Source organism: Grampus griseus (genome assembly GCF_964374135.1).
Source record: "Grampus griseus genome assembly, chromosome: 16".
NCBI classification, from domain to species: Eukaryota; Metazoa; Chordata; class Mammalia; order Artiodactyla; family Delphinidae; genus Grampus; species Grampus griseus.
The window spans coordinates 54,795,727-54,823,066 of record NC_139010.1 but is presented as its reverse complement, the minus strand read 5'-3'; the positions used below and the strand labels follow the sequence as shown (position 1 = coordinate 54,823,066).

General features: G+C 44.9%; 1 protein-coding gene across 1 annotated transcript; it reads left to right on the top strand.

Moving 5' to 3' along the window:
- Positions 1-998: 998 nt before the first annotated feature.
- Positions 999-27,340, top strand: ALDH18A1 (aldehyde dehydrogenase 18 family member A1). Its single transcript, XM_082673562.1, has 15 exons — positions 999-1,121; positions 1,210-1,314; positions 5,005-5,163; positions 5,579-5,669; positions 9,245-9,369; positions 10,367-10,511; positions 11,196-11,269; positions 12,464-12,557; positions 15,050-15,270; positions 17,803-17,940; positions 20,369-20,564; positions 20,668-20,789; positions 22,792-22,978; positions 23,979-24,074; positions 26,349-27,340. The coding sequence occupies exons 1-15, from the start codon at positions 1,002-1,004 to the stop codon at positions 26,528-26,530; spliced, it is 2,055 nt and encodes a 684-aa protein (XP_082529688.1). The 5' UTR covers positions 999-1,001; the 3' UTR covers positions 26,531-27,340.

The following is a 27,340-nucleotide window of genomic DNA, read 5'->3' as shown; positions in this document are numbered from 1 at the left end:
CAGGTTCAGTGCCTGGTCAGGGAACTGGATCCCACGTGCCACAACTAAGAGTTCACATGCCTCAAGTAAAGATCCTGTGTGCCTCAAGTAAAGATCCCGCATGCTGCAACTAATACCCGGTGCAGCCAAATGAATACATAAATAAATATTTTAAAATAATAAAATAATAAAATAATGGTGGAGCTATAAAAGGAATATTGGAGAGTGAGAAATTGGCCATGAGAGGTGGTTGTTGAAACTGGGTGAAGAGTACATAGGGTTTTGTAGTTCGATTCTTACCACTTTGGTTAAGTATGAAATTTTCTGTGATGATAAGTTATTTTTTTTAGATCATGGTTTATCATAGCTGTCTCCAAGTTCCTGAGCTAGGTTATAGGTTCAAGCATCAGGAGGAATGGACAGGTTAGGAATATTGAATCTTTGATTCTTTCATGTGGATCCATCCTAGGTGGGAAACAAAGTAACCAAAACTGGTTCTAGGCAGACAGAGTGGAACAGCACTGTCCCTGGTCTAGCCAGAGGCAAAGCATGAGAATCGGACACGCCCCAGAAACAGCTTCGTCTCCCCAGGTCATGCCTTAGAATTTGAGAAGCCATCTGCTAAGTTTATGTTGCAATTCCTGGCTCCAGACTTGTATTCTGAGCTTTATTTCCTGAAACAACTGGATCTTCCGCATTATAGACTCCTCCACATATCTTCAAGTCCTGTGGTTGCCAAACCTACCTACACACTGGAATCTCCTTATTAAAAACTTCTCATTTCTATCTGCCACCTACTTATCAGATTCGAGGAAGCATGTAGGAGTCTGTATTTTTACCAAACAACCTGGGTGATACTTCCAGAGCCAGCCCAGTGCTGGTCTGTAAACCGGCATTTGGGATCCACTCATTAGTCCACCCTCCCTGAATCTCTTGTGATGAAAGGAAAGAGATATTACAAGGACTTGTGCCTTTTCCTTCCTTAATGTCAGGTGTCAGTACTGCAGAATCAAGGCCGAGAGATGATGCTGGTGACTAGTGGAGCTGTAGCCTTTGGCAAGCAACGCTTGCGCCATGAGATCCTTCTGTCTCAGAGCGTGCGGCAGGCCCTACACTCGGGGCAGAACCAGCTGAAGGAGATGGTAAGTGTGGCTTCCCCACCCCCTATAACAGGGTCCTCAGGCCCCCTTCCCTCGCCCCAGCCACACCTTGTCTGTTGGCATGTTACAGGCAATTCCAGTCTTAGAAGCCCGAGCCTGTGCAGCCGCCGGACAGAGTGGGCTGATGGCCTTGTATGAAGCCATGTTTACCCAGTACAGCATCTGCGCTGCCCAGGTGAGAGGCTGACCCTCCACAAGGGGGGTGTGGGACCTGTGAGGGTGATTCCCGTGGAGCAAGGTGATACGAGCAGGGCTCTGGCGCCAGACTGCCAGGATACAGTCTCAGCTTCACCACTTGCTAGTTGGGAGATCTGGAGAAAGTTTTGAAGTCTAACCTTTTTGTGCCTCAGTTTCCTCATCTGAAAAATGAGGATGTCATCAGTGCCTATTGCAAAGAGTTTTTGGAAGGGCTCAGTGAGAAAATATATGAAAAGCATTTAATATGTCTGTTAAATAGTACTTTCTCAGTAAGTGTTAGCTCTTGTTATTATACAAGTAACTCTTAGGACTACTACAAGTACTGATACTGCTGAAGATAGAAAGGTTAGATATCTTTATTTCATTGGCTTCTTTGACTTCAGCTGGCTTGTTTCTCTTTGCACCTGGTTGCCTTATATAATAGATTTCTACTAAGTGTTGAAGGGAAATGCTGGTGTTTGGTTGTTTTTTGTTTTTTTAATTATTTAACTTTTTTTTTTTCCCGGCTTTGTTGGGTCTACGTTGCAGTGCACGGGCTTCTCATTGAGGTGGCTTCCCTTGTTGCGCGGCACGGGCTCTAGGCTTGCGGGCTTCAGTAGTTGTGGCTCGCGGGCTCTAGAGCACAGGCTCAGCTCAATAGTGGCGCACGAGCTTAGTTGCTCTGCGGCATGTGGGGTGTTCCTGGACCAGGGCTCGAACCTGTGTCCCCTGCATTGGCAGGTGGATTCTTAACCACTGCTCCACCAGGGAAGCCCGGTTGGTTGGTTTTTAATTCATTTAGCAAATCTTTATTGAGCACCATGTGTACCAAGGAGTCTGTTAGACATTGGGGATACTGCAGTGAACAAATCAGCCATGTTCTAGTCCTCATGGAACTTAAAAATTTTTAGTGGTCCCCCTGAATGTGCTAGAACCTTCTTTCTACATTATTTCTTTTTTACCTAAATTTCCAGAATTTTTTCAGTTGGGTTTTTAATCAGCTGTACAACTACACACTAAATAGAAACATCTAAATATCACAAAACAACTGAAAAAACCTTACTCCCCAAGGTACTTTCAAATTGCTGCCTCTGATCCTATCATTTACACAGATGTTATTATACACAGATGATGTTACGTATACATCCTTTCAGGTTTGGCCCTTGCATTTCCTATCACTTTTTCTGTTCTCCATCATTTATTTTTTTTGTTTTTGGCTGTGTTGGGTCTTTGTTGCTGCCTGTACACAGGCTTTCTCTAGTTGTGGCGAGCAGGGGCTACTCTTCGTTGCAGTGCGTGGGCTTCTCATTGCGGTGGCTTCTCTTGTTGCAGAGCACGGGCTCTAGGCGCGCGGGCTCAGTAGCTGTGGCTCACGGGCTCTAGAGTGCAGGCTCTGTAGTTGTGGCGCACGGGTTCAGTTTCTCGGCAGCATGTGAGATCTTCCTGGACCGGGGCTCGAACCCGTGTCCCCTGCATTGGCAGGTGGATTCTTAACTGATGCGCCACCAGGGAAGTCCCTCTCCATCATTTTTAAGTTGTTATCCACAGTGACGTTCTGGCATTATACCAGAGTGTCCTTGAGTAAGGGAGCTGAAACAGAAAGGCATGGACTTGGATACTTTTGTTTGTGGCTGGGACCCCACTCTCTGTAATCTTAGATTTTTTTTTTCGGTTACATAAATGCAATGGAAATCTCAATTTTTGTCTCCTTTTATTATCAGCTCTTTTTTCCTCCATAGTGCAATAACAGTTTTAGTCTTTAATTTTTTTTTTAAGTGCATGGAGCCAGGTGAGGAAATTTAGATCCAGGAACTATGCTTTTGTTTTGTTTTGTTTTTTCCCAGGTATGATACTTCTTGAGGTTTTTTGTTCGTCTGTTTGTTTTAGTGAAAGTATCATTAAAAATACTGTACATTAGCCGTTGTTTTTATTAATATTGATGTAAAAGAGCTCTGTGCCCTCCAGTTTCCAGCAAGCCTTCATCCAGGGGCCCCTTCACTCCCACACCTTTGCCTTCCCCATGATCTGATCTGTAAGAAATCTGTACCCTTTGCCCCTTATCCTGTGGTTCCTTGTTTTCTTTAGTAATCTTGTTTTGAAGACCATTATCAGGGGCTTTTGAAAATTTCCCATAAGTTGTTTGTCAGATTAAAGACTTAAACAAGGACAACAGCTATTTTTCATTCATAGAAATGAAACTTATTTGCATCCTAACAGATTGCCCTTCTCCAAGCATATACTTTTCTCTCTGGTCTCTTGTCTCCCATGTCTTGTTTGTTAAGCTGTTGGAGCCACGGGTGTTTTCACTGGACCTTTATACCTCCGGCTTGCCTCTCCTACACACACGTGTTTACTTTTATTGTTTGACCTTCCACCACCAGAACCAGGATCTATGTATTCACCTTTGTCCCAGGCCTTTTTCCCACAGGGCTAAACTTTCTGAAAAGACATTCATGATCTAACCCGTTCCATCTTCCCCAAATCATCAACATTTTTATTCTCCATCCCAAGAGCTAGTACAGGATCTGGCATTTCAGAGGTACTCAATAACTTTTTTATCAAATGAGTGAGTAAATTATTTCCCTTGGTGATGTTATCATTTTGTCTTCTTCGCCCACATTTTCCATATCATTAAGGCTGCTGTCATCTTCTCAGTTACCATAGCCAGACCCTAGTTCAGGGCTTAACCATTCCCACTTGGACTGTTCCAGTACCTTCCAAGAATTCTTGGCCATCCGCCTCCAGCCTTTTCCTACGTCAGCGCTGCCCTACATCACAAGAACCCTCTTCCATGAACGTTGCAGGGATTTCACTGAAACATTTATTCCTGAGCTTTGGAGTTTGTTACCATTTTGTTTCTTACTGTCACCCCCCTTTATCTTTCTCTCCTGCTAAACATTGCCTAATACCCTGATTCAAGCCAGGGAGTGGAGCTGTTAACCGGCCCCCACACCCGGCTCTCCACTCTGCCTTTGAGCAGCTTGTGTGCATCCCGTCCCCTGAGTGAAGTTTTGTCTGCCCTTCTTTCAGTTTGTGACTAAAGACTCACCTCCCTAAACCTCTCAGACTCATCTTGACCGTGTCTTTGCTGACTCGGGCAGTGGTCAGCCACAGAGCAAAAACAGGAACCACGTGGCCCTATTCCCTGTGGTTTAATACATTTTCCAGGCAGAGTAACCATTCATTCATTCACTCACTACATGTTTCAGCACCTACTGTGTATGGCCAGACTTTGAATCAGATGCTGGGATACAAAGATATTTTAGAAATTTATGGCAGTCATTGCTCCCTCCAGTATCCCGCTAAAGTAGATACATTCATTTTCTTAATTTTGTAAATGGATGAGATTTCATAGCTCTCTGAGGATTAAAGTACTTTTCAAAAGTCTTAAGCATCCTAAAATAAATCTTCCAGGTGATTCTAACTTTTTTCCAATCTCCAAAAGAATTGGATAAGTCTCCAGAGATGTGTGTTCCATTCTGAACTCCTCTACTCTTAGCATCCTTTGGATGCTGTTCCTCGGAAGTTCATCATTTTCCTGTCTCCTGCGTTTTTCAATCTCTTTACCCCTTTTATTTTTATTTATTTTTTTAACATCTTTTTTGGAGTATAATTGCTTTACAATGGTGTGTTAGTTTCTGCTTTATAACAAAGTGAATCAGCTATACATATACATATATCCCCATAGATTTTGGTGACCAATTTGGATTTCCACGATGAGCAGAAGCGCCGGAACCTCAATGGGACACTTCATGAGCTCCTCCGAATGAACATCGTCCCCATTGTCAACACAAACGATGCTGTTGTGCCCCCAGCAGAGCCCAATAGTGATCTCCAGGGGGTAAATGTGGGTAAAGTATTACCGAGGGTTGAGCATGCTGTAGACACTAATGCCATGCTAGGCTGCATGTACTAACACCGGACGCTGGGCATAAACAAGATGGAGAGATGGGGAGAGAAGCTGGCATCCTGGAGCAGTGGCTGCATAAGCTCTTCTGAAGACGGGGGTTTCGTTCAACTGGGTGAGGCGCAATAGTGATTTAAGGTGGTGCTGTGAGCATGGCTTGTGTGTGTCAGTGGATAGAAGGGTGCATATTTGGAAAGGGGGTTGCCAGTAGGCATGGTGTTTTGCAAACTGAAAGGCCTGTCAGAGCTGTCATGCACATACTCAGGGTTGTTGATTTTTCCTGCCAGAGCCTAGCTGAGTACTTCCGTGAACTTTTTTGAACTGCAAAGCTCATGACTTTTTACCTGCATTTTAGGTTATTAGTGTTAAAGATAACGATAGCCTGGCTGCCCGTCTGGCTGTGGAAATGAAGACTGACCTCTTAATTGTTCTTTCAGATGTAGAAGGTACAAAGCAATGCCTTTTCTTTTTATCCAGTCTTTGTTTTAAATACTGTATGTGTGAGCACATGAGTTCCCCTCTTTGTTTGAGTGCTTCTGATCTTTTTAACTGTGGACCATTATTTTCTGAGCCATACGGTCCGAAAAGGGTTTTGTGATTCAAAAGAAGGTGGGGGTGGTCTGGGAGATGAAGTTTGAATGCTGAAATGTTGTTACCTCCAGGCACTTTAATTTGTTTTTTATAACCGCTTTATGGAGATAGAATTCACATAACATACAATTCACCTATTTAAAATTTATATTTCAGTGATTTTTAGTATATTCATACAGTTGTTCAACCCTCACCACAATTTAGAACATTTCTTATCACCCCATCAAGAAACCCATACCCATTAGCAATCGTTCCTCACTTCCCCTGAAACTCTCCAGCCCTTGGCAACCTCTAATCTACCTTCTGTCTCTGTTGATTTGCTTGTTCTAGACATTTTATATAAATGTGATCATACAATATGTGATCCTTTGTGATTGACTTTTTTCACTTAATGTTTTCAAGGTTTATTGATATTATACACATATTAGTACTTCATTTATTTTTATTGCCAAATAATATTCCACTATATAGATATACTACATTTTATGTACCTACTCATCAGCTGATAGACATTTAAGCTATTGTGACTAATGCTTCTGTGAACATTTGTGCACAAGCTTTGGTGTGAAGATGCTCTTTATTTTACTTAGGAGTAGAATTGCTGGATCATATGTTTAGCCTTTTGAAGAAATACCAGCCTGGTTTCCAAAGCAACTGCACCTTTCTACATTTTCCCAGCAGTGTATGAGGATTCTAGTTTCTCCACATCCTCACCAACATTTCCCTCTTGGTATCTGCCTTTTTGATTGTAGCCATCCTCATGGGTGTGAAGTGATACCTCATTGGGGTCTTGATCACTTTTAGTTTTAATGTAAATCACAAGACACATTATTTTAAATTGGAGCCACTGCAGAAAATCCAGGCTGTGGCCACTGTGTTCTTCTGTGTTACTCTTTTCCTCTCTGCTTTCGCCTTCTTCGTGGAGGGGCCCCTCTTGGCTCCAACTTGGCTCTCCATTCACTCGTCTCACTTTCTTAAGCTGTTCCCGTTTTACATTTTGACCCACAGATATGGTAGATGTGTCTAAATTAGGCCAAACCTACAGGATTCCAAAAGTCTCCCATTACATTCCCAGGAAGTCAGAAAAACCTATTTAGTTCCCTGCCCACACCCATGGCAGGTTAACATGGCAGGACTTTTCCCCAGTTTACACTTCAGCAGCATAAGTGAAGGTCAGGGGGCTGCCTGGTGGAGGCAGGGGCAGGTACCAGTGCTGTGATCTGTCTCCTGCGCACGTGGAGGGTCAGAGATATCATACTTACAGATCAGTATCTTTACCTGTATGAAGTCTTGGTACCATGTTTATTCACCGTAAATTTGAAGTCTCAGGATAGGAACAACTAAGCTGGGGTAAGAGTAAGCCACTCTGGAGAACAAGGCATTTTGGTTAGTCACAAGATTTTTTTTCAACTTCTGATGTGTACAAATACTGTGCTAGGTGCTTTATAAATGTCAATTTATTCACCCTTGTAGCAACCCTGCAAAGTAGGTAGGTTAGCCTATTATTCAGGTGAAGAAATTAAAAATTGAATTCACATTAGTTAAACGGTTTATTCAAAGTCATATAGCTAGTACTTGGCAGAGGCTGGTTTCGAATCTAAATCTTTTCAGTTTAAAAATCTACACTCTTCTCTCCTATACTGCCTAGCAAGGCAAAGGATATGAGTTTGAGAGATCAATATATAAAATCCAACTTGAACTAGGCTCTAGTAAACCTTAGTTTCAATGCAGCCTCAAACCCCAAAACTGGTCGTTGGCAGGCTTGTGCTTTTCACTCTGATTCGTTATCCACTGAATATTGATTTTTAGAACATTATCTGAATTTTAAAAATGCTCTTGGTGGGTTTGAGAGCTGCTATAAAGAAGAGGAGGAGGCAGAATATCAGAATGCTAGGAAGTCCTAGGCATCTCTGGGGGTTTGCCTTAGAATTGTCCAGTACTACTCATGATCTCATAGCATAGTGCCTTCTGAGATGAACCCAGCAGAAGACCCTGGGAACTGTGGGGTGCTGGGTTGAGGCGGATAGGGGTTGTGAGAGGTTATTTCTCTCTCCCTGTAATTGCTGCTCATGGTTTGCACTACTTTGTTGTGCACTAGACACTGATGTCCTCACTGCTCCGATTCACTTACTCTCCTAGAGAGGGTGCACATGACACGGTTGTGTTAAAGATTTGGAATAGGGCTTCCCTGGTGGCGCAGTGGTTAAAAATCCGCCTGCCAATGCAGGGGACATGGGTTCGAGCCCTGGCCTGGGAACACCCCACATGCCACAGAGCAGCTAAGCCCATGTGCCACAACTACTGAGCCCACGTGCCACAACTACTGAAACCTGCGCACCTAGAGCCCGTACTCCGCAACAAGAGAAGCCACGACAATGAGAAGCCCATGCACTGCAACGAAGAGTAGCCCCCACTGTCCGCAACTAGAGAAACCTTGTGCACAGCGACGAAGACCCAACACAGCCAAAAATAAATAAATTAATTAATTAATTAATTAATTTTTTTAAAAAAAGATTTGGAACAGTGAAGCACAGGGGTGTATTTTAGCACAGGAAAAGCAGTAACTTAAAAACCAAAAACATCACTAAATGTCCTAAAATGCCTAAAATGTCCTTCAGCCAGTTCCTGACCACTAGCAGTTCCTCCCTGTCTGTGTCCCCCTTAGACCTTGACATGACTCCATTTTCTCAGGCCCTCTTTTCCCCTTCTAAGGCTCAGACACATTCTTTTTTGAAGTGAAATTGTGAGGATTTTTAATCTCAGATGGTATGCATGTAACATTTTGTGTACCTCTTATTTTATGTCACGCTACTCAGTTATAAAGAGGACACAGGCTTTGTGGTGACAAATCCAGACTGAAAGCCAAGAGTCATGCGCTCTTCTGCTGACTCAGCCTAACCTTCAGAAAGGCTTACCCATAATGTGGGGCGTATAATGTGACTGTTTCAAAGGGTACTGTGAGAGTTAATGAGAACCTGTTTCATATGTCATGCCCTTGGAAAGAGTCACATTAAACAGTATACAGCTGCTGCACTGTTTGTGCAAAAGCCACTCATCTTTTTCAGTTGCATCCTTAAGGTTCAGCATCATAGTAGAAATGGCAAAGGTGAGGATAGCTTCCCTGTAGACTGTGGGCAGGGCCAGTAAATTCTGTGCCAGGGATATGGCCGCGCTCTGTTGCTGGCAAACATTCATTTATGAGGCAAAGTTATAAAAGTATGTAAGGTGCGTCCTCCTGGAGCTGGTTTTCGGTGTGAGTAGACTCCACGAATCCCTTGACCTCTTTTCTTGTTCGAGCTGGTGGAATAGCAGAATTTATCTGGATGAGTAGAGTACAGAGTAGTTATAGTTGGCAGGTCCCTGTGGAGGTCTGTCTTGGGGGATGCTCACTTCTGTTAAACAGCATTACCGACTCTTGTCCACTTTTTAGGCCTCTTTGACAACCCCCCAGGGTCAGATGATGCAAAGCTCATTGATATATTTTATCCTGGTGATCAGCAGTCTGTGACATTCGGAACCAAGTCCAGAGTGGGAATGGGTGGCATGGAAGCCAAGGTAAGAATCTGGTGCCTTTATTGCCCGTAACAATTTACAAACCAAACTGTATTTTATCCTTCTTACTTTTGTAGTTGAGGGCTGATGGACATACACACTTAAAGATACACATATCTAAATACAGGTCTAATGCATGTTGTGTACCTATATTTAGTGATGTCTTTCTATGTATTTTTATTAATATATTAAGCGTGTGTTCATATTATAACCTCCTCAAGGGCAGGGTCTATATTTTTTCATAATTCATAAATCCTCTAAGTGTTAATATTAGAGCTCAAATATTTTTCTTTCTTTCTTTCTTTTTTTTGTTTTTTTGCTGTACGCGGGCCTCTCACTGTTGTGGCCTCTCCCGTTGTGGAGCACAGGCTCCGGACGCGCAGGCTCAGCGGCCATGGCTCACGGGCCCAGCTGGGCCACGGCATGTGGGATCTTCCCGGACCAGGGCACGAACCCGCGTCCCCTGCATCGGCAGGTGGACTCTCAACCACTGTGCCCCCAGGGAAGCCCCAGAGCTCAAATATTTCTTGATGAAACCTTTAAAAAGTTCTTCTCTCCCATTAATTGTTCTAAGAAGTTATACCCTTTAGGTACAGAATCATACGTAGCAATGGCAGAAAGGAGGACAAGAACCCCAGGTACAAAAGCCCAAGAGTGCTCATGAGCAGATTCCAGGCAAGCAGCAAGCTGGACGCTGCAAGCTGGCACAATAAGTCAAATGTAGAAGTTATGCGTCCCAGTACTAGAGAGGCTTAGAGAACACGCTGAGCACAAGGGGCGGATTGGTTTATCTTTAGACAACACATGCCAGGGTTGGGTTGGGAAGAGTGCATGGGCTGAGCGTGTCTTGAGAGCTTCTGAGCTGTGCAGAACCTTCCTACAGATAATTAAATTGCTCAATATCATGTTGTATTTGCTATGTTTTTGCATGTTTAAAGTGCAGGGGCCTAGACCCTACAAAGGTCTGAATCTCATCCATGGATCTAACTTCTCCCGTTAGGTGAAAGCAGCCCTCTGGGCTTTGCAAGGTGGTACTTCTGTGGTCATTGCCAATGGGACCCACCCGAAGGTGTCTGGGCATGTCATCACAGACATTGTGGAGGGAAAGAAAGTTGGCACCTTCTTTTCCGAAGTAAAGCCTGCAGGTAAGTAGTTCTTCATAGAGTCCCATGGTCTCTGGATGATTGCTAGTAACTCCATGGCCTAGATGGGGCTGAAGACTGAGCTCTCCCTCTGGGAGGAGAGCTTACAAAATTCATGTGCTAACATTATGAAATATGGTATAGTTTCAAACACTGCTTGCAAAATTGGATTCTACTTTGGTTTTGTAAAACTTATCTAACCTGCCTAACTAGGCCTCCTGTTCTCACTAAAATCACTAAGTGAAAGAGTGTAAGCATCCATTTTCTCAGGAAACATTTGCTAGGCCCATGCTGGATGCCAGATACTAATGAACACTGGAGATGCAAAGATGCATAAGAAATAGTATGGGCTCTCTCAGGTGTTCCCAAAGATAGCACTGCCATATAATCTGCATTCAGAAATGCAAACACATTAGAAAATGGAAGCCAAAGTGGAATTGAGAAGAACTCTAGAAGACATAAATCATATTGTCTGCCCCAAAAATGCAGACAGGTTCTTGTGTTTCTGCCTGAGTTAATCTGGTATGCTCTTCTGCCAGTTTATTGGTCAGAGTGATCTCTGGATGTGAAAAAAGCACGCCAAGACCCTGAGCGTGTGCTGTGTGCCTGCAAGGAGCCCGTGCACATCTGGGATAGTGAGGGGGCAGTGAGCTGACCGTGAGCTGATGTTTGCAAATGTTCTTGCAGGCCCTACCGTGGAGCAGCAGGGAGAAATGGCTCGATCAGGAGGAAGGATGTTGGCCACTTTGGAACCTGAGCAGGTAATAACCCTAGCTGATAGTTTTGTTAGTTTTCAGAGTGAGTCATAACTGTGAGGTTTAGTGCACAGTCAAGCCTGCTGTTTCCCCCTTTATTCCTCGAGTCCTGTAGAGTTAGATCTGAGTTACAACTCTGATTCAGATTTGTTCTGCCTTTTTTCTTTTTCTAAATTTCATTTTCCCTTCTGTCTTTTATAGGCTTGAAGCCTAAGGTAGCTTTGCATCACTATGATGTTTTGATCAAAAGTATCATGAAAATCATGAGACCAGAGAGGCTCCCAAATCCTGCCACATAGTGGGCAGGGAAATGTAGGAAAGTAACTTTTCCCACCTCATCCAAATCACCAAGATTACCTAGAAGATGGAAGTTCAGAGCCTGCTGCATGTCATAGCCCTGCCCTGTCCACAGTGACTCAGTCAGTTGAAGTAGCAGACACGATGAAGTGTGAGAAGGTCGGGTGGAAGCAGGCTGCTGGCTTCCCAAGGGTTGCGGTGTTAGGGCTGGATTTGAAAGTGATGTATATACGTTTCTTCTGGGGAGTACTTTGGCCTGAGAAGGGAGAAGAAAATTTAAAATAACTACAAGTAGGAAAAGGAAAGCCCAGGAGAACCCTAGCTTCTCTCTCTATTAAATCAATTCTTTTACTCCTTTAGTAATCACTACTCTGATTTGCCATGTTTCCTCATCTAGGTGGGTAAGGATTGGGGTCTCCTCCAGCATCCAGGACTGGGTTTTTCCCCTTTGACTGAATTCATTTAATAAATAATTGTCGAAAAAGAAGAACTAGATGCAAAAACTTACCTGGGAAATCAGCTTTACAGCTGGTGCTATTAAATGAGATGTGTATGTCATGCTGATTCAAAGTGCTGGCGCCTGTCTCATGGACAAACTGAATAATTCATCACACCCTCTCCCCCACCACAAGGCTGTGGTTTGCTAATCATCATGATCAAGAGTGGTAAAAGAGGAAGAAAAGTGAGAAGAAATGGGGAGGTTAGTAGTGAGAGAGGAAGGAAAAATGAGGGGAGCAGTGGTGGGAAACGAATGAGTGAAGTAAGGAGGTTTCAGTTGTTGACGATTGGGATTTAGGAGCAAGGCCGGGCACACTCAGAAGAGTAGGTTTAAAAGTTTGGTGTGCGTTTTTTATGGGGTAACATGTTTGCTTATTTGTTTTAATGTTTTACCTTTTTTCCTAGAGAGCAGAGATTATCCATCATCTGGCTGATCTGTTGACGGACCAGCGAGATGAGATCCTGTTAGCCAACAAAAAAGACTTGGAGGAGGCAGAAGGTAAAGACCAGGCAACTTAGTTTTAGAGAGATTTATTTGGGGTTTTATTCTTTGTTTTACTAATAATTCTTATATCATAGTCTGCCTAAAGTCAAGATGGTCATGGAAGAAATTACATACTGTGTACATCATTTTTATTGAGGGTTGGTGGCTGGTATTCATTGGGAGTTTTCAAAGTACATGTACTAACTACCTCCACCCCTTTTCTCAGATATTCCATATAACACCTACCCACCCCCCACCCACTGAGGGGCTTTTTCCTTCCATTCCCCACAGTCACAAGCCATGGCTACTGTGGCAATTTCAAGACAAAAAAGAAAAAGATTGAGGACCTCACTATTTTAGACATTAAGCTAATAGCAGCTAACATTTACTGAGGCCTTTCTGTGTTTCTGGGCATTATGCTAAGGGATTAACAGGCAGGATCTGATTTTCTCTTCAGAACATGGTACCTATAAGGTACCTACTATTTATTATCCCTGTTTTACAGAGGAGAAAACTAAAGCAGAGAGAAGTTGTTACATGCCTAAAACCATACAGCCAGTAGCAGATCTGGGAACGAAACCCAGATGGACAGTGCATATAAAATAGTTGTGGAAATAGTTTGTGCAGCCTGTGTTGAAAGATAGCTTATCTCCTAGTTCCTTAACCAGTATGTAGTCTGCCATCCAGAAATGCCCTTGAGGTGCTAATGGTAGCATAAGTGAGATGGCTGAACTCTCACTGAAGACAGCTAAATATGTGGAGTCAGGGAGGCCCTCATCTTTCTCTCCTTTTCTTAATTCTCTGTCTTTTCCACCCTAAAATAATGGGGGTTGATTTTACGGGGTTTTAAATTTCCTTTTCTTGTGAATAAATATGCCTCAAGTTGAACATCCAAATTAGTGGTGTTCCCTTTAAAGAAACCTTGCAGGGCTCATCAACATTATTTTCATTCCTTAAAACGTTTTTGAGCCATTACTTTGGAACTTGCTTTAGACTTTACATCTGGTCTTTTGAATTTTTGCAGTATTGGAAAGCCATAAAAAATTTAAATAAACGGAAGAAATCTTTATTACTATTATTGACATCTTATCCAATTCTTTAAGTTAAAAGAATTAAGACCCACAGGGGTTAAAGCTGCTGCTCAAGGTCACACACCTAGTTGTTGGTAGAACTCTGACTTCTGATCCCAGTTATCTCTCTCTGGAAATCCGCAAGGACACACATGGCTTAAGAACAAAGTCTCAGGTATACACAAGCATGGTAATCACCTTTGAGTCCGTGAGCCCATTTCAGGAAATTTATCCCTAAGAAAAGATTGCAAGAGGAAAAAATAGCTCTGTATATAAAGTTTCTTAGAGCAGGATTATTTATACTGTTGAAAACTGGAAACAACCTGAGTGTCTGATAACATAGGTACAGTCATGTACATTGAACTGTATCAACTCAATGGAATATTTAGTAGTAATTAAAATAATTTTGGCAACATGGAAAATGTACGTGCATTGAGGTGAAAAACTAGAGTATAATATTTAATATGCACTACAATTAAAACGATTTTTAGCACATGGGGAGAAGTGAAGAAAATTAATTAAATTGATGTCATTGGTTGATAAAATTATGGTTTCATTTCTTTCTTAATATAAGGTTGGCTCCTCCCCTCCAAAGTAGAAGTCTTTTTATAATTTTGTCTTGGTGGTTGTGACTATAAAAAAGAAGGGGAAATTTTTCATAATATCATTCAATATTAACCATAGTAATGATTTATGATACGTGATTCCAAATGATTTTCCTGAGTATGTGTGTGTTTGTGTGTGTGGAGAGAGAGATGATCACACTGTGCATGCTTTTATATGAAAATTTAAAGAAAATTCTGTATATGAACTTACCATAATTCTATTTAAGTTTTTATTTCAAAAGAAAACATCTTTATTACTTCTGCTTATAAAAATAATTCACTCATTATAAAAAATTTAAATAACGCAGAAAGATAGGCAGAGATCATCACTGTTCTTGATGCTTTCCGACATCTCTCTGCACATGTATATGCAATGTGTGATAACTAGGGTGATGTCATACATGCTGTTTTATAGTTTGCCTTTTTCACAAACTACATCCTGGACAGCTTTCCATATCAGTAAATATAGACATTTATTTATAGTAACTGCATTGTACCCCATTGGCTGAATCTATAGGTAGAATCCAGTTTCCCACTATAATAAAAATGCTGTGATAAGTATCCTCACTACATGCAGGTTTGCTGATACAAATGACAAATTTCTGGAACCAAAATTGCTGACACCAAGGGTGTGGGTGTGTCCACACCTTTACATGATGATGTATACTGCCCAACTGCCCCTCCCAGAAAAGCTGTGTAAATGATATGTCCTTGTCTCCCTGAGACCCCCTGAGTTCCATGTCTGTTCCTAACACAGTGCCATGTGTTCAGTAAAACAGCCATAGCCCTCCCAGGTCTACTGCTTCATCATGTGCTCTTCACACCTCTTCAGGGAGACTCGCAGCCCCTCTGCTGAAACGTTTGAGCCTTTCCACGTCTAAATTGAACAGCCTGGCTATCGGTCTGCGGCAGATCGCAGCCTCCTCACAGGACAGCGTGGGGCGGGTTTTGCGCCGGACCCGAATTGCCAAAGACTTGGAGCTCGAACAAGTGACTGTCCCAATTGGAGTTCTACTGGTCATCTTTGAATCTCGCCCTGACTGTCTACCCCAGGTATGCGACTAATGCCTGCCATTAGGGTAGGGAATTGGAGGAAGAGCTTCTTTTCAGGACGCAGATAAATCTCCCGAAGATATCTTTCTTTTCTTTCCTTTCCTCCCTCCCTCCCTCCCTCCCTCCCTTCCTTCCTTCCTTCCTTCCCCCAGAGGTAACTTTTGAGACTTTATTCTCAGGTTGCGCTTAAGGCAATTTATGTTTTTGATTTTTCTGGTAATTCTAAAAAAGGTAATTCATACGTCCATTTTACAGTTGAAGAAACTGAAGCTTATGGAAGTTAATTTTCCTGTGACGTTTGTAAGGATGGAGCTGGGCCTCCAGCCCAGATAAATCTCCCATGCCATGACACGGGAGTACATTTCCAAAAAACTTAGGACTTCCCTGGTGGTCCAGTGGTTAAGACTCTGTGCTTCCACTGCAGAGTGTGCGGGTTCAGTCCCTGGTCAGGGAACTAAGATCCCACATGCCGTGCAGTGCGGCCAAAAACAAAAACTTAGCTCACTGGAGCACTTTGTTCCCTGACCACAGAGTCCCTGCTAACCTACTGCAGGCTCATTCACCTAGTAGCTGGTTGTGCCCATGTGAAAAAGACCCATTTATTATCAGTGTCGCAGATAGCTTCCTGTAGGTACATCTCTTAGGAAGAAGAACTTTCAGTAGTTAATGGAAACTAGCGTGTGACCCCCTTTAAGAAATCTGACAAATCACAGGCTAATTGAGGCAAAACCATGTGGCAGAGGTTTTGCCAAGTGGCCATGCTCTGAAGTATAAGGTGGTATTAGAGGGTGGTCTGGCTCATTGTCCTAAATTCTCGCCCAGAAATCTGGAACCACTTCCCCACTGGACTGTCCAGTAGGATGATACCAGCCTTTTCTTTGCACTAGCCCCAAAGTGTCACAGAGAGATTCTATTTAAAAACAAACAAAAGGGACTTCCCTGGTGACGCAGTGGTTAAGAATCCGCCTGCCAATGCAGGGGACACGGGTTGAATCCCTGGTCTGGGAAGATCCCACATGCCGCAGAGCAAGTAAGCCCGCGCACCACAACTACTGAGCCTGCGCTCTAGAGCCCGCGAGCCACAACTACTGAGCCCGTGTGCCACAACTCCTGAAGCCCACGTGCCTAGAGCTCAGGCTCCACAACAAGAGAAGCCACTGCAATGAGAAACCTGCACACCGCATGAAGAGTAGCCCCCGCTTGCTGCAGCTAGAGAAAGCCAACGGGCAGCAACGAAGACCCAGCACAGCCAAAAATAAATAAATAAATTTATTTTTAAAAAATAATTTTATAAATAAATAAATAAGAACCAGTACCTTTTTATGCTAGGGCATAGGTGACCATGGGAGTCCCACATGCTCTGTGGAGGCTATTCCCTGACATGACCTAAAACCAGCTGGTCCACCAAGGGACTCTCATACCATTGGGGTCTGTCCTCAGCCCCTTTCTGGCTGTATATCTGTCTCACAGAGAACCCCCAGAGATAACTGCAGAACTCCCATCAGCTGGTAGAAGTGGGTCCTAAGTCTCTCTGTTGGCCGTGTTCATTAAGTTTTCTCTGCTACCTTTTATCCGTACTAGCGAATACTTCATGAGGGAAAGGTTTCCTCTTCAGCCAGTTACAGCTGAGGTTCCTCACATGGCATCACAGAATCCATGAATCCTAAAAGTTATATATAGAATGCTGTGTGTTTGTGCATTTATCTGGGAAAAGTTTACATAATTTTCGTAAGGGGATCATGAGCAGCAAAAACAAAAAGGGGTTAAGAACCATTCATGTGGAGATTAACGTGTTCAAGCAAGTTTTTTTAAGTTTCTTTTGATACATTACAAAAACGGGAAGATTTTCATTCATCCTGAGAGCATTCAGGAAGTTCAGCTTCAGGCCTTGGATGGTCAGGTGAGTGTCATTAGCCTTGGCTCTAAGAGGGTAACTAACCCCCCTCCTGGATGGCCTGCTTCTTCCTCCCAGCAGTCTCTGCCGCAGCTGTCCAGGGGCTGGCGGCTCTAGTCCTCTCCAGGGTCTCAGCACCAGCTATTAGAGCTCTCGGAACAATGACAGGGCCAGGGTACGATGTGGCCAGAGATGCCGCCCAGCCTGCGTCAGGTGGAACAACACCTGAGTCAAGAGGCTGCTGAGCACCTGTCCTCCACCGTGGCCAGCGACGGGAGTGCTTATGTGACCCTGGGCACTTAACTCAGGTTACAGCGTAATGGTGCTAAGGAAGCTGTACAGTAGAGTTCCTACGATCCGGGGCTTTGGCTCTGGAGTCAAGGCCCCCAGCTCTGCCGCTTATAAGCTGTGTGACCTTGGGGAGTCACCAACTTCTCTGTGCTTCAGTGTCCTTATGTGTAAAGCAGAGGATAAAACAGGTACTTAATTCACTGGAATGTTGTGAAGATGAAACATGGTAGGCCTTACAAAGTGATTAACAGTGGTTGGCACAGGAAATGTGCTCAGCGAGCACTAATGTTACCCTTACTTTTACTGCTTTTTCCCTTTGGTTCATTGCTCTCCTCTTTGATCTGCAGGTGGCAGCCTTGGCTATCGCAAGTGGTAATGGCTTGTTACTCAAAGGAGGGAAGGAGGCCTCACACAGCAACCGGATTCTTCACCTCCTGACCCAGGAGGCCCTCTCAATCCATGGAATCAAGGAGGCCGTACAGCTGGTAGGTCCCTGGGAATGAGCCAGGTCAGGCCCAGAGGGCCAGGTCAGGTCTTTGGGTGTTTGAAGCAAAGCTTAGGCCACATAAGGCCAAGCCAGTGCAGACAGGTTTGATTGGAGGAGCAGCAGGTCCAGTGTGCCGGTGACATTAGACAATGGCAGGGCTGCCTTGACCCAGAAGGGTCTTGAGTGGCTCAGCTGTCTCATACAGCTGTGTCCCGGTACCGCTGATTTACAAGAATGCCTGTTAGCCCTTCATTCTTAAGGTCACAGGCAGCAGGAATACCAGACCCAGACTATGAGTGAGGCCTGGGTTCTGCTCACTGGTAGTGATTTAGGCCAAGTCAGACAGATACATTTTATGAAGGTTTGTCGGAAACCGTCATGCAGCTTGTAAGTATGAGGTCATGCTGTTAACACTATTATTATTATGGTCATTATTTGAACCATTGTGTCACTCTCCTCAACCGTCCAGTGGAGGTTTTGAAGTACTAGGTAGTTTTATTGAGTACCTACTGTGGGCAAGGCACTTTCATTCCATTATCTCATTTAATCCTCACAACAACCTTGTGAGAAAAATTATTAGGTCCATTTTATAGATGGAAGAAAAATAGGCTCATTGGTAAAATAACTTAGCCAGAATCACCCAGAATTTATATTTTGACCTAGGTTGACTCCAGATCCTTCTCTTTTTCCCTTGAGGCCCACTCACTCCAACATTCCAGGATTCCGTTGGCTGCTAGGAGGGTGTCTACAAACCTGCCTCGTTACATGCTTCCTGACAAGAAGCTGGGTTATTCTTACAGCAACATAGTGGGTAGAAAGAGCACAGGCTGTAGAGGCTCCAATCCCAGCTGCTCCATACCCTAGTTTAATTCGACAGATTTCCTCCTCTCCTCCTTCTTATTGATGTATAACATACATAAAGTACCCTAATCACATGTGAACAGCTCTGTAATTGTGTCCGCTTATATACACGCATATAACCACCCCCCGCATCAAGATACAGACTATTTCCAGTACCCCAAAGTCTCCCTTGTGCCCTTCCCCATCAGTAGGCCCCACCCCACCACCAGGAAACCACTATCTTTTTACTTTCTTCACATTCAATTTCTTTTGCCTATTCTTGAACTTCATATTAGTGAAATAATACAAAACGCACTCTTTTATCTGTGTTTCTTTTGTTCAGGTATTTCTTTCTCATGTCCATGAGATTCATCCTCATTGTTGCATCTAGCAGTACTTTTCCCTTTTTGATTGCTGTGTAGTATTCCATTTATATGCACGTACTACAGCTTATCCTTTCTTCTGTCGATGAACATTTGGGTTATTTCTGGTTTGGTGCAATGCAGATTAAAGTTGCCATGAACCTTCTTGTACATGTGTGTATATTTGTACTTCTCTTGTGAGTAACATGTCCATATGGGGGAAAATTAAAAATCCAGAGGAAGGAAAAAATGCCCATAATCTCAGAGTTCTAACACAAGCACTTTAGTCACTCCAGCCAGCATCCCAGGGTAGAGGTTGTCAGCAGGAGTCGTGGAGAACCGTGACTCCCTAGCAAGACCAACATGTCATTAGGCTGTGATTAGAGAGCCAACGGAGCAGCCACTTCCTTTTGTGATCTTCATAGCCTGGCATACTCTGTACCTCCTCGACCTTCCAGGGATAGCACGTTGTACCTCTTCTAGCATCTTAGAAGTGTCTGTCCTGTGTTATGGGTAGTCATAGGGTAGTCCTGTCTTCCCTATCAGACTCTGAGTTCTTTGAGGGCAGGGACCCTGTCTTGCATGTTTTGTAATGCGGAGCACAGGACCTAATGTGTAGAGTTTGATAAGCATTTGCTGGACAACTTTCAATTCCCATGATCAGGAACTTAATCTTGTTTTTGTTTTTAATATTTATTTATTTTCCTTTTTTTTTGTTTTTTGGCTGTGTCGCGTCTTAGTTGTGGCACATGGGATCTTTGTTGAGACATGCGGGATCTTTTCATTATGGCACGCGGTCTGCTCGGGTTTCTCTCTAGTTGCAGCACGCGGGCTTCTCTCTAGTTGTGGCGTGCAGGTTTTCTCTCTGTAGTTGTGGCACGTGGGCTCCAGGGCACTTGAGCTCTGTAGTTTGTGGCACACGGGCTCTCTTGTTGAGGTGCGTGAGCTCAATAGTTGGGGCACACGGGCTTAGTTGCCCCGTGCCATGGGGGATCTTAGTTCCCTGACCAGGGATCGAACCCACATCCCCTGCATTGGAAGGCAGATTCTTTACCACTGGACCACCAGGGATGTTCCTTAATCTTGTTTTTGGAATAAGTTTTCAGAGCATCAGACTTAGTTCTCAGGAGATACAGACATTTATCTGTGAAAGGGATGCTGCTACTTCCATATTTTGTGTGATCAGAAGATGTCATCTTTACCTTTTATTCTCTGCCTTTTCAGGTGAATACCAGAGAAGAAGTGGAAGATCTTTGCCGCCTAGACAAAATGATAGATCTAATCATTCCACGCGGCTCCTCTCAGCTGGTCAGAAACATCCAGAAAGCTGCTAAGGGCATTCCAGTGATGGGGCACAGTGAAGGCATCTGCCACATGTACGTGGACTCAGAGGCCAGTGTCGACAAGGTCACCAGACTAGGTGAGCTCAATGGTGTCCCGTTTCATGCGGGCAAAATACTTGTCATGTCCTCGGTGGCTCAGGATCACGTTAATAGAAACCATTTTTTGTCCTCCTCTTTCAGTTAGAGACTCTAAATGCGAATATCCAGCCGCCTGTAATGCTTTAGAGACTCTGTTAATCCACCGAGATCTGCTGAGAACACCATTATTTGACCAGATCATTGACATGCTGAGAGTGGAACAGGTAGGACAAGTCCATCACTTCCTGTCTTCCCTCCCGAGATTTAGAGGCTGTGGGATCAGACTGGGAGCAGCTGCCATACCATTTAAGGAAGTGTGAGAAGCAATATTTTTGAGCATCTGCCATATGCAAAGTTCTGTGCTGAGTACACAGTGAGTAAGACATGCCTTTGCCGCTGACAGTCTAGTGGATGGAAGAAACCCATACACAAATAGCTTCATTCCAAAGTGGTGTGTGTTCAGTGCTAAGAGGGTTCAAAGATAAAGCAGGTCACATGGCAGCCCACTGAATGGACTCTTTCCTGCCACCTCTTACTCAGGCGGCATACAGTTTATGTTTCTGAACACACATTCTTGTTTGGATTTGATTTGAAAAGATTGTGCAGAAATGTTTTCAAACCAAAGATTTATATATAGCTGCTCCTCCACAGATGTCTTCAATTACCAATATTAATGTGCTTATTAATACAGTGATATTTGGGAGTGAGCAGTTTGTATAATGTCCTCTCTGGATTATTTTCTTACCATGTCGTTAAGATTATAAACCACCAGTGCCAGTAAGTTTCGAGTATAAATGTATGCTCCATCCTAAATTCCTGATTGCAAGAAAGATAGATGTTCTCCAGGTGAAACTGGACAATCTTAAATTTTCTGTCAGGATGCATTTTAAGCTTCAATATCTGATGTCAGAATTATGTAAGCTAGCACAGCAGTAGAGAAAGTGACTGCTGGTCTTCGTTGCTTTGACCCTGAGCATGTGTCTCTTCCTTTCCATCCTTTTGCTGAAAAGGAAGACTTCAGTCAGCTTATAAATGTGGCATGGTCCCAGTTTGGAAAATGAAAATAAATGTACCCCACAAATTATAAGGGAGTTAGATCACATGATCACTTCCGTTTGGGGCCTAACCTTCCACTGGTGGCCTGTTTGAGTGCTGACGTATGCCAGGCAGCACACTGGCCTGGACTGGACAGGAGGAAAGCTCTCCTGTATCCAGGAGTGAAGCCCCCAGTTCTGATTCAGACAAGCCCACAACATCCCCAGTCATCCTCAGCATTGCCTTGAAATCCCTCAAGTCAGAATGAGCCAGCCTGTGTACTTCAGCCCCTTGTAGTGCAGGAAGGACACCAGAGGACGACTTGCACACGGGTGGGGTGCCAGCCCCTGGGGAACATGGTTGGACCCCAGGCCTGGAGGAAGTGTGGTCCCAGATAGGAAACCATTCAAGGCCTTGGGAGCAACGAGGACATGACAAATGTGGTTTGTTGTGACTTGAGCCAAGTCAAGAGCTTGGCCCTAAAGAATCGAGGCGTGAACGCTGCCCTGGGAAGGTCTCGGAGAACAAGGCCTGAGTGGGATCACACTGTGACCGGGGTCCCCAGTGACCAGCCTCAGCATCCTTAAATTCCTCCAGCCAGAAGCAGGGTTAGCCCCAGAATCTGGACCTGAGCTGAACCTGGAGATGGGGCCAGACTGACAAAGTCAGAAATCTAACGACTAACCACAGTTTGAAGTGGTTTCCAACCAAGTACTGTTTTCCTCTAAAGCACGCCTAGGACTTCTCCAGGGAAGAGGGAGGAGAAGTGTGTTTGTGGCATCTCCCTCTTTCCGTCTGAGTCCAATGCCTAAGTCCCACATGCTAAGAATGGGATTTTTCTCGTCACGTGTTCGTTTTAGTAAAATGCCAGCAGTCAAGGGCTTATGTCAGTAGCCCATTAAATGCCTTGCACATTCTTCACATTCAGAGGCTTCCTGCTGAAATCCCTGCTCCAGTTTTACTGGGGGCCCATTGCTGACAGGTGGCCGTCAGCATTTCCCAAAGCAGAGCATCCTGGAGCGTGGAAGGCTGCCTCTAAAAGGAAGCAGGGACTAGTTTAGTTTCCAGGCCACAGGAGCCCTGGACTCATCATCTTCAGGCTCATCTTGCTGTTGGATCCCAGAGGGAGGAGTGTGCGCTTGCCTCTTTCTGCCGTGTTTATGTTGTTGCCCCGGACTTCCTCTGTCCCAGGTGAAGATTCACGCAGGCCCCAAGTTCGCCTCCTATCTGACCTTCAGCCCCTCCGAAGTGAAGTCCCTCCGAACTGAGTACGGGGACCTGGAACTGTGCATTGAAGTGGTGGACAGTGTGCAGGAGGCCATCGACCACATCCACAAGTATGGCAGCTCCCACACAGACGTCATCGTCACAGAGAATGGTAAGTGTGCAGGGGCTGCAGCACACGGGGTCTGCGGGGTCTGCGTTTTCTGCCTTGATCTCCACGCTGACCCTGCTCCTCTCAGCCCCTCTTAGCCTGCAGGAGAACGTAATCTCAGTGGACTGATAACAGTGCCTGGCGTGGGCGGCACTTGCTGGTTTGCTGAGTGCTTTTACATCTGTTACCTCGCTGTGTTGTCACAGTGGCCCCGAGGGAAGAGGTGATTCGCTCCACTTTATACGTGGCTCACTCTGTCTCAGAGGCGTTACCATTTAATCCATGCAGCAGTCTTTCCCGGTTGCTGGAATAAACCCATTTTACAGCTGAGGAAATCAAGGTTCAGGAGGTTAAGCGCAGAACCAACTAGTTTAGGGCAAAACCAACTCTCCACAGTCACTCATTCCCTCCACAGGTGAGCCTGGGTGTCAGGCACTGGAGGCCCGATGGTAAAGGATGCCAGCATGGCCCCCTCAGGGAACTTGCAGTCAGTTTACTGGGGAATCACAGCACCACCAGTGAAAACAGTTAATACTTGAGCACTTGCCATCTGCTAGGCTCTGGGATGAGTGCTCCATGCTGTTGGTTCATTTTATCCTCTCTGCAAGCCTGGGAGCTGGGTAATACTGTCAGTCCCCATTGTACTCAGGCACAGAGAGGTTCAGAAGCCTGTCCACAGTCACCCAGCTGGTGGGTGTGGAGTTTGAGTTGAGACTTTGGCATTTGACTCAGAGCCTATAAACAGATAGTGTAGACAGGCCATTGCAGCACTGAGGGTATGTCTGCAGGGAGATCTGGATTCTAACCCAGTCTTTCCCAGGTACCTACTCCTTCAACAACAGGACTGATGAAGCTGGTTTGCTTTCACAAGTCTGCATGTTTAATACGTGGGGAAGCACCTCAGGGGCCTGGGCCCTGCCCCAGTCAGGCCCTGTTGAGTGGCTGGAAGCAGGGATGTTCTCCCTGGGCCATCCTAACTCAATTTCTTCCCTTTATGCTGCAGAGAAGACAGCAGAGTTCTTCCTCCAGCACGTGGATAGTGCCTGTGTGTTCTGGAACGCCAGCACTCGCTTCTCTGATGGCTACCGCTTCGGACTGGGTAAGAAGGAGTCTGGTCGGGGAGAAAGGAGTCCCTTGTGAATCACTGTGTGGCCCCGAGGAGCATGGTGAGGGTGGAGGAGACACCTGGCCTTTACAGTCACGTGCATGAGCAAGATGACGCAGACATACCGAGGGAAGGTGGGTTTATGAGAGAGAAGGATAACAGCTACCATGAACTGGTAGAAGTCCTGTGTTCTAGGCATTTCACATGCTAAGAAGGTAGGTACTTGTATTTCCTTTTTCATAGATGAGGATACTGAGATTCAAAGAAATGAAGTAACTTGCCCAAAGTCATGCAGCTGGTGTTCAGACCCAGACTTCCGTGAGTCCAGAGCCTGGACTCTGCCACGTACAGCAGACCACAGTGTGTCTGCATGCATGGATTATGACAGGTGTGCATGCCAAGGTCCCGTGGGAGCACTGCCGCTGCAGACTTACTCCTTCAGAGGGACACAGCCAGGTTGCCTCAGAGCTAGGAATCCACCCTGAGGACAGGACAAAAGAAGGTGTTAGTACCTATGCTGGGCTGAAGTATGAGCATCAGAAACAAACAGGTAAGTCCAGAGGTGCAAGGTTGACTTCTAATGCAGACTTTGAAATAAAAAGCTTCACAAAGACACCCTCCCCACTTCCATCATTAGTAATAAATTCTCCATCCCCCAGTAGTATAAGGAGTTCTCAGACAGTCGCTGGTTTTCAGGGGTACCATTTTACAAAGCTCCAATAAGGCATTTGTGGCACATCTGAGAATTATTTCAACGACTTAAAACATTTTAATCCCTCTGAACGTTTGAATAGAGAACTGCCTAGAGAAATAGTTCTCGCTGAATTGTTAAAGGTTATTAAAGGGAATTTTGCTGTTATTCTTAGTCACTGGACTCTTTATTTTTAGTTTCCTGTTTCTGTTGTGTTGGGGTTTGATTTAATTATCACATCACTTGCACTGATCTTTGTATTCCATGTTCTTGAAGAAGAAATAGCACACTTGTAAGGGCTGAGGTGCCCAGCTTTCAAGTGAAAGTCCAAGATGGGGGAGGAGCAAAGACCACTCCATTGTCTTTCCATCAGCTGCTCAGAGCAAACGCTCAGACTCTGGTTGGGTTAAGTTCCTGTGAAATGCATGAATAACAGTAACATAATATTCATTGAGCATTTACTGTATTTCCGGCACCGTGCTAAGTGCATCACGTGCATTATCTCACTTAGTTCTACATAATGGATTCTATTATTTTCTTCCTTTTCCAAAAGAAAAACCTGAAGCAAGAGATGGTTAGGTAACCTGCCCAAAGTCATGTGATCTCTACGCTATTAACCCAGAATTTGAAGCCAGTGGTCACCATCTCCTTGCCGACCACTGCCCCAGGCACCTCGCTTGCTCCTCTCTGCCTGCAGCGGCTCTCCGCTGCTGTCCCCTGGCCGGCTCCTTCTCATTCAGGTTTCAGCCAAAGGCACCTGCTCGGGGAGGCTCCCACTGACCACCCTATCCAGGGTGCTGCCGCCCTGCCACACAGTCTCCGTCCCAGCACCCTTCGCTGCACCCCATCACCACATGGAATTATTTGTTGAACTGTTCTTTGGCTGCCTTGCGCACAAGAATACAAGCTCCATGAATTACATCAGTTGTTCACCACTTCATCCCCGGGTCCCAGCCCAGTGCCTGCTCAGTGAAGTTGTGATGAGCAAAGGAGCCCTGCCTCAACTGCACACGGTGCAGAACACCAAGCCAGACCTGGGAAGAGCCCCGGTGCCCCACGTCTGAGGCTGGAGCAGGAGGGAGGAAAATGAAAAGCTCTCTTTGGTGTAGTCAGCAGCCATTTCATGAGCACCTAGGAGCTAGGCGTTCTAGGGAGTACCTAGAACATGTCCCTTACCATCTAGGGTTTAAAGGATACTCGGGGAGATGAAACCTCTATACACTGTCGTACACCAGAAACAGTACCCAAATGTCAGATGATGGTATGCAATCCAGACACAAGACAGATATCGGAGACAGCACTTGTAGTATTGTCAAAATGGATTGGGGATAAAATACAAAGGAGAGGCCCACAGTCAGGCCCCTTCTTCTCTTCTTAAAGAAGGGGCCTGACCGTGACTCACAGCAACCAGAGAACATGTTTATGGGGACAGTGGAAGTCAGGCTAGCCCAGGGAGGATGGGTCAGGAGAGGGCAGAGAGAGGGGGCCAAGTGAGGAGAAGGAAGAGACAAAGGCCTGGCGGGTGGTCAGGAAGCAGAGGCTGGGAAAGCCACACCCTCATCCGTGCTTTTCCACAGGAGCTGAAGTGGGGATCAGTACATCTCGAATCCACGCCCGGGGACCAGTGGGACTGGAGGGACTGCTTACTACCAAGTGGCTGCTGCGAGGCCAGGACCACGTGGTCTCGGACTTCTCAGAGCATGGAAGTTTAAAGTACCTTCACGAGAACCTCCCTGTTCCTCAGAGAAGCACCAACTGAAAGCATTCAGAGGAGAGCCGGGCATGTTCCGAGCGGTCTTCACAGTTAAACTCACCTTAAGCCTCTCGGGGTGAACCAGATCTTTTCTCCCACCTCCTGGAAGGGCCTGCCTGTTGGAAAGTGCCCCTCAGCATTTACTGGGCCGTGTGGCAACATCAGCCTGGACTAAGGACTCTCATTCCCGCTCACCCTTTTCTTTCTTTTTAAGGTAGAAAATAATTGCTCTGGATAGGGATTTTGCTTAATTGCTAGAGGGGGACTTCGCTTCACATAGTGCAGTTCCCTTCAGTGGTAGAAACAGAAAGGTGCGGTTTCCCCACATAAAAGGCAATGGAAAAATCATGGTCGCTTTTTACCTTTTATCACCTCAATGAGGTAGAGTCTCCCTTGGTATGTGGTTGTTATAAGGGCCAGTCGTACCTGATAAGTCTCCACATTTCCTTTCTTTCACTCTCTTAGTCGTCTTCAGAAAGGAAAGATTTGGAATTTAGAGAGAGGCAGCCCTTTTTAGCATTCTCATTAGAAACAGTCACAAAAATAGACTGAACCATCTGCACTAGGAAGATTGACCTTTTGTATTTATTTGTGGAGTAAATATAAACAAGCATTCCAGATGCTGTAAGCCTCTGAATCCAGGAGCTTGGCACTACCTGTGACATGGTTAGAACCTGGAGCTGCAGACAGGAGGCACAAGTTTCAGGATGAAGGACCTACAGCCATTGTGCTTGAAATTTTTATATGAATTATTTTGTCATCCTATCCTCTCCCTCCAAAACAAAAATTAGAGGATTATTTTAATACTTTGGATTC